Source organism: Hibiscus syriacus, unplaced genomic scaffold, assembly GCF_006381635.1.
Source record: "Hibiscus syriacus cultivar Baekdansim isolate YM2019G1 unplaced genomic scaffold, ASM638163v2 tig00110415_pilon, whole genome shotgun sequence".
In the NCBI taxonomy this organism is placed as follows: Eukaryota; Viridiplantae; Streptophyta; class Magnoliopsida; order Malvales; family Malvaceae; genus Hibiscus; species Hibiscus syriacus.
This window is the reverse complement of record NW_024062729.1, coordinates 263,651-270,724: the sequence shown is the minus strand read 5'-3', so window position 1 is coordinate 270,724 and position 7,074 is coordinate 263,651. Positions and strand designations below refer to the sequence as shown.

General features: G+C 31.8%; 2 protein-coding genes across 2 annotated transcripts; one reads left to right on the top strand and one right to left on the bottom strand.

Moving 5' to 3' along the window:
- Window positions 1-338: 338 nt before the first annotated feature.
- On the top strand, window positions 339-1,888 carry LOC120124214 (probable xyloglucan endotransglucosylase/hydrolase protein 26). The gene is made up of 4 exons (XM_039142929.1): window positions 339-471; window positions 590-690; window positions 1,061-1,254; window positions 1,442-1,888. Exons 1-4 carry the CDS (start codon window positions 339-341, stop codon window positions 1,848-1,850), a joined length of 837 nt encoding a protein of 278 aa, XP_038998860.1. The 3' UTR covers window positions 1,851-1,888.
- Window positions 1,889-2,061: 173 nt separating this feature from the next.
- Window positions 2,062-2,649, bottom strand: LOC120124175 (transmembrane protein 234 homolog). Its single transcript, XM_039142901.1, has one exon. It carries the CDS (start codon window positions 2,633-2,635, stop codon window positions 2,225-2,227), a length of 411 nt encoding a protein of 136 aa, XP_038998832.1. The 5' UTR covers window positions 2,636-2,649; the 3' UTR covers window positions 2,062-2,224.
- Window positions 2,650-7,074: the final 4,425 nt, after the last annotated feature.

The window sequence follows — 7,074 nt, the reverse complement described above, 5'->3', positions numbered from 1 at the left end:
GGGGGTTGCACCCCTTAAAGCCGGCTCTACATATGCAGTAATAATAATATGAACAGTTATAAGACTCAACGAACATGACGTATAATTTTACTATATTCATAGTTTATATCTACAGGGTCTCAATTAATTTCATGGGAGGGTTTTCTACCATGACAAGTTCAACATGTTTCAAGTTTTAATTAAAAAACTATAAAGACAACGTTCAATCTGAGCCAGGCAGATTTGCCGAGCGAGCTTTATATAAAGCCATCGGGAACAATGGAGGAAGGCATCACCTTTCGACGGCATTAATTGGCTAACGAATACCACCCGAGCCCGGTTCTCCGATGCAATCGGAAATGGCTACTTTACAAGCGTTGTTGGCTCTTTTCATCGCAACGTTTGTAGTCTATCAAAGTTTTGTTGAAGCGAATTTCCCAAAGAGCATGTACATAAACTGGGGTGCTCATCATTCGAGTTTTGCAGGCAATGGTGAAGACCTTCAGCTTGTGTTGGTAAACCTATTATCCGATGACTTTCGATGAGTGATGCTAAAGCAAATAGACAATACCAAACTATAACACATTCCATTTGGGTTTTCTTTTTCCAGGTTCTGCTGTTAAATCAAAGAGGGCATTCTTACTTGGAAGCATTGAAATGCTAATCAAGTTGGTACCTGGAAACTCAGCCGGAACGGTGACGGCCTACTATGTAACTGTAACAATGTGTAAAGCTAATATTTCAATATCAAATAAAATGCATCGTAAACATCACCTTCAATTGCTTCCGGTAAATCTCCTATATTCAGTCGTCTTTCGTCCCTTCAACACAAGTCAAAAACAAATTTCCCGGGCAAACCACATTCAACAAGATGAAAAGTTGATACTCAAAATACAAGTGACAGCAACTTAAATGCAACTAAATATAATGCAGTAAAATTATCTGTTTTAATGACAAATGCAGATCGAATTACACCTTAGCTATAGTTCATTAGAACACCCCACAGTAACAAGAAAGAACTGAGGAAATTTAAATAATGAAGAATATAACATTGTAGTCTTTTATCCTGAAATATATGCAGGTATCCTCTACCGGAGACAAGCACGACGAGATTGACTTCGAGTTCTTAGGTAATGTTTCCGGACAACCATATATTGTTCACACAAACATCTTTACCCAAGGAAACGGAAGCAGAGAACAACAATTCTACCTGTGGTTTGACCCGACTGCCGATTTCCAAAACTACACCATAAACTGGAATCCCACTGAAGTTGTGTAAGTTATCTCCCCATCAATTATACTATTAAACAAGTGCCTTTTCTCCAAATATATCCATTAGAAACCTAGCTGAAGCAGAGAGCAAATGCAGACCATTTGTCTTATATTCCAAATCTTTCAGTGAATTTGCAAGACAGTCAAAATGTGTAATGAAACTAACCAAAAAAACACTTGATTGTTTCAGGTGGTACATTGACAACCTACCAATCCGAGTTTTCAGAAATTACGAGAAAGAAGGCATTTCCTTTCCCAACAAGCAAGGTATGAGGGTACATGCCAGTTTATGGAATGCAGACAATTGGGCAACCAGAGGAGGTCTTGAGAAGATTGATTGGAACAGCTCACCTTTCATCGCCCGATTTCACAGGTTCAGGGCAAGAGCTTGCAAGTGGGATGGACCAGTGAGTATCAATCAATGTGGCATCAAAACCACAGCTAACTGGTGGACTTCCCCTCGTTTCAGCCAGTTGAGAAGTAGCCAGATGGGTCAAATGAATTGGGTGAGGCAAAACTTCATGATCTATGACTACTGCAAAGATACTAAAAGATTCAAAGGACAAACTCCTCCAGAATGTTTCAAACAGCAGTTCTAAGTTCTATCCCATCCCCAGCCTTCAATCAATGTGAAGAACTGAAAGTTTCCTGAATTCCATTTCTTTTCCTACTACATAAACCCAAGAATAATTTTGTCACATCCCAAAATGTGTTTGCCTTTTCCCTATGATTTTGAATCAAGTTTTGTATGGTTCATTGTGTTTCAATTGTATTGCATTTTCTTCCTCCTATTTAATAAATAAATTTTGATACAAATAAACTGAACAACACTGTTACCAACAGGATTTTTCTACATGAAAGCAAAATTATACGCATATGATTCATAATCTGAGCTTTAAATTGTGCTTCAAAGAAAAAAAGGTAACGTAATAACAGTTAATAAGAACATCGGTAAAGGAAAAGTACATGCAGGTCACGTGATACAAAGCCAAACACCCAAAACAATAAAACCTGTACCCAACAGAGCAAGACCGATCCGGGTCCGCTCGCCCAGCACGATTCCAAAAACGGCGGTAGCAGCAAACGTCGTGGCGTTGGTGACCGGGACGGCGAGCGAAATTGGAGCCTGGCTTAATATGGAGAAGAAAGTGGCCGACGCGGAGAGGTTGATTAAGAAAGGGATTGAATATTGCCAAAACAAAAGGAGGGTTAGCCAATCGGATAAGGATTTGAGGATCCTTTGCTTGAAGTTGCAAGGTGGGACGCCTGCGGCTGGACTGGACTTGAGGTATTGTTCCCAGAGGAGCGCGCCGCGGCGCATGGCGGCGTTGGTAGCTCCCCAGATCAGGCCCACCGCCAACATTTTCTCCACTTCTCCGATCATTAGTCAACTATAGGGAAAATTTTGTGCGATTTGTTATATATATATTTACCGTGCATTAAAATCGTATCGTTGTTTTTAGGATTAATTCCATGGTAGGTCCCCAAATTATAACTTATATTTTAATTGATTCAAAACTTCAAATTTATATTTTTTAATAATATGTTCATAATTTTCTTAGTATATTGACTATGGATGGGCACGGGTTGGGTTTGGGTCGGGTTCCGGCCAACCTGACCCGACTCTTAAAATATACATCATCCACCCTACTTGACCTGACCTAATTTATTTTTGGATAAAATCCAAACATGATTCAATCCGAAATAATAATAAAAAAATTATTTTTATTCAATAAAAATATTATTTTTATTCAATAAAAATAGGGATTTAGTTGTAAAAATATAGAGAGAGTTAATGTTGTAATTATCCTTAAATATATAAGAAAAAATTATATTTTTTTGGGTAGGATCGGATATTTTTTCACCCGAAACTCAAACCCGATCTGAACCTGAAATTAATAAAAATGACTCGATCGAATCCGGTTGGTTGGAACCTGTTGGATTCGGGTCTCATGCTCGTCCCTAATATTGACCACACATGCCTGTCCTATAAATGCAGTTGCATGAACTCAAAATTTTAAAAAAATATTATTTTTACCAATAGAGACTCAATAAATCCTCACATTTATATTTCTGTTAGCTTAATTACATTTGACATTAAATTTTACCTCAAATAGTCGGTGTAGCACATTTTTAAAAAACTGATTCAAATTGAAACATTTATGTACACATTATTATAAATATATTATCTCTAACAGATTTTAAAAAAATATAAATTTATAACTTAAGTCTAATTTAATTCATATTCTCGTGAATATATATATATATATGAAATCGAAATGTATTCAAATATTTAATTTTTTTTATTTATAACTTGGTTTTACTTATACAACATTTAATTAAAATTGATGTTTAGTATCTATATTGAAAGTTAGGCTGATTGAACAGGCAAAATTAGCACAATAATCTTCGCATAATAATTATTTAAGTTATTATAACAATTCAAAAATTAATCAGCAATCTACGGTATTTATTACAGGAACTTGAAACTCGTTAAGTGAGCATGATCAGTTTTAATAAAATATTTATTTTTATTATAATTTATTATCTCAACGTGATAAATTTTAATAAAAAATTATTTTTTTTCAGAAATCGTCGTCATGATGAATTTAAATAAATATTTTTTAGGCAACCGGAAGCCAGCGGTATCATTAGGTATGTACGTGTAAATCAATATATATTGAAGGACAATGGCTAGGCTGGCCAACTAAAACCAGTAGTGCTTTACTACTATTGGAAATGAAACGCCCAACTTCATTTCAAGTCCAGCTAAGAAACTTGTCACTCTAAACTTTCCTCCTATAAAATAATTATAAAAAAACATAATGTGTTTTCTATACCTATATGAAAATAGATAGGGGTGAGCGTTCGGTAGAGACAAGTTAAAAAAATTTGAGTTATTCGAGTTGATGAGTTTTATTTCATAACTCGGAGTTGACTTGAAATTATTTCAAGTCGAGTTGAGTTTATAAAATTCGAATTGAGTCAAGTCGAGTCAAAATTTAGAGTTTATATTTAAATTTAATTATACATATTTATAATATGACATTATTTGATTTCAATTTAAATGATGTTTATAACCATATACAATACATATATATTTTTTCGTATTTTCTTCATATGTGATTTACATATATCATATAAAATCAAGGGACTCGATTCAAACTTTGCCTCAAACTTGAAAATTAATTTACTAATTACTAAAAATTTCGATTTATTCGAGTTGCGTTTTACAACTTGATTTGAACTTGAAATTTTTTCGAGTCGAGTCAAGTTTATGAAATTACAACTCGAAGTCAATTTGAGAAAAAAAATTGATTTTCGAGTCGAGTTTTGCTAACCCCTAAAAATAGATGAGAGCTAAGGGTATTGGAACATTGCTTGTTGTCTATTCAAGGGTTTGGTCATGACAATTTCGATCGACCCGCATAACACACCTGATTTTGGTGATTATTATTAATTGGATTGTTATATTATTAATTTAATATTGATTTCAAATATTGATGATTTATTATATTATTTTAAATTAGGATCATTTCGATAAAATGTATAAGTTTAAGACTAAAATTTTATTATATCATATTGCATCATTATTTTCACTAAGTTCAATCATACGTTAAGTATAATTTAAAAAAATATATTAGGTGACCAAAATAAAAATGCATAAATAGATAAGATACCAAATAAGTAGTTTACACTAAAGCAAATCACAATTTGAATTATTTCACTATGACAAATTATACAATCTACACTGGAATTTGTGAAAAATTCGAAGAATTCTTATTATAAATTTATAAAAGGAATCTTGGTGGTGCACGGCTGTCTGTGTCGCTCGTTTTGAATTGACGTTGATGGTCCCCTCAACATTATTTTTTTCCTAACTAGTCCCCAAAATAATTGGTAAACGGACCAAATCTCATACATATCCGACTCCAATAAAGCAAAGCACCACTAAACCCGAAATTACCTACCAAACCAACATCGCCCTCTTATTTGTTTTATTTCAGGGTAAACTACTGAACCTGACACTCTCTTTCCATATTTTTATACTTTTATTCCTTAAATTTAAAAAAGTTACATTTTGATTACTCATATTATCAATTTATTTTTTGTATCAATTGTTATATTTTGATCAATTAGCCGTAACCCCTATTACTTCGGTGACGTTGTACATCAATAAAAAGGATTAATTTTTAATTTAGCATTTGAAATTTAGATAGAATAATAATTTGACCCTTAAACTTTATATAAAGTATTATTTTGACCCTTAAATTTAGACAAATGATAGATTTGATCCCTGAATTCGATATAATCTTTCATCTTCGACCGCCACTCACCATTGTCACTCCCTTTTAACCTCGTGAGCGTGAATCCAATGTGCAAAAAAATTATTAAACTAAATAAATATATCTCTTCAACTTTCTTTAAAATTAATCTACAATATCAAATAATTATTTTATAATATTTTTTGAACAATTTCTAAGAGGTTGAAGGGGAATTTTTCTCCAAGTAAGAATGAACCAGTAATTTTTATTTAGAAAAGTATTAATTAAGAACTTTTAACCACATATTCTTTGATATTATTGATCTATTTTAGATTTTTTGACATACCGTTTTTAAGGTTTCGTCTTGACTAAACCGTATCGACCCGCGTCGCACAACTAACTTTGATAGGTGGGTCTCCCAACATGAATTTTCTATATACACAAGGACTCAAACTCTATACCATACTCAATCGATATAAAGCTATTTATCACTTAAACAAACCCTTATTGGTTCTATTTTATAATATTTAATATGGTAAACTATGCATTTTAGTACCCTATTGTTAAAAACTTGAAGCTTTTAGTACCTAAACTGTCAATTTTGATACATTTTAGTACCTAAACTTTCCTTTTTTTCAAAACTTAACATTAACTTTTGAATGAGGTACTAAAATGAAACAAAATCTAAATTTTGCGTATGGTTTTGAAAAAAAATTTAGTACCAAAATGGATAAAATTAATAATTTAATTACTAAACACGTAATTTACCCTATTTAATAAAATACAAATGTAACGAAAAAGTATACTATAAGGGTGCGTTTGGTTCACGGAATGTAAAATTACCAGTGGGAATAAAAGATTACCAGAGAATAGGATTACTGAGAATGTTGTATTTTGTGTTTGGTTGGATTAGCAGGAATGTAAGATTATCGTGTTTGGTTAAAGGAATAAAAAATTATTGGAATGTATATTTGACTAAATTGTCCTTATTATATATTTGTATAATATTACAAATTGTAAAATATATATATATTTTCTTTAAAAAATTAAATTCATAATATTTATATAATTTTTTTACAAAATTAAAAATATAAAAAATATTTAATGAAAGATTAAATTTTTTTAACTCCTGAACTTCATATAAAATTTTAATTATAGATTTTTTTTTTGTAAATTTAAAATAATTTAAGGATAAATTTGTAATTTAACCTTCGTAGAATTTTTATTATTCAATGACAGAAGAATGATATTTTTGAAAAAAATAAAAATTTAAGGGCATTTTAGTTCAAAACGCCGGTAATGTTACAATACGTAAGGGAAGGGAGGTAATGACATTCCCGATAATATACCAAAAACATCTACTATTGCTAAAAAAACATTATCGGAAATGAAATTTTCGACCAACCAAACATGAAAATATGAGATAATACTTGAAACAAATACCCTAAGTATAATTAAGCTGATATCGAATAGTTTAATTTTTTTCGCATCACGAGAAACCCAGGACTTTACTCAACAGGCAAACGTTCTTCTTTATCACATACGATAAATCCCCGAA

Excerpts from the sequence above, each read along its gene's own strand:
- LOC120124214 (XM_039142929.1), top strand. The coding sequence starts at position 339 with ATGGCTACTTTACAAGCGTTGTTGGCTCTTTTCATCGCAACGTTTGTA. Across the intron at positions 691-1,060 it reads GAACGGTGACGGCCTACTAT|GTATCCTCTACCGGAGACAA; the intron begins GTAACTGTAACA and ends AAATATATGCAG. Across the intron at positions 1,255-1,441 it reads TGGAATCCCACTGAAGTTGT|GTGGTACATTGACAACCTAC; the intron begins GTAAGTTATCTC and ends TGATTGTTTCAG.
- LOC120124175 (XM_039142901.1), bottom strand. The coding sequence starts at position 2,635 with ATGATCGGAGAAGTGGAGAAAATGTTGGCGGTGGGCCTGATCTGGGGA.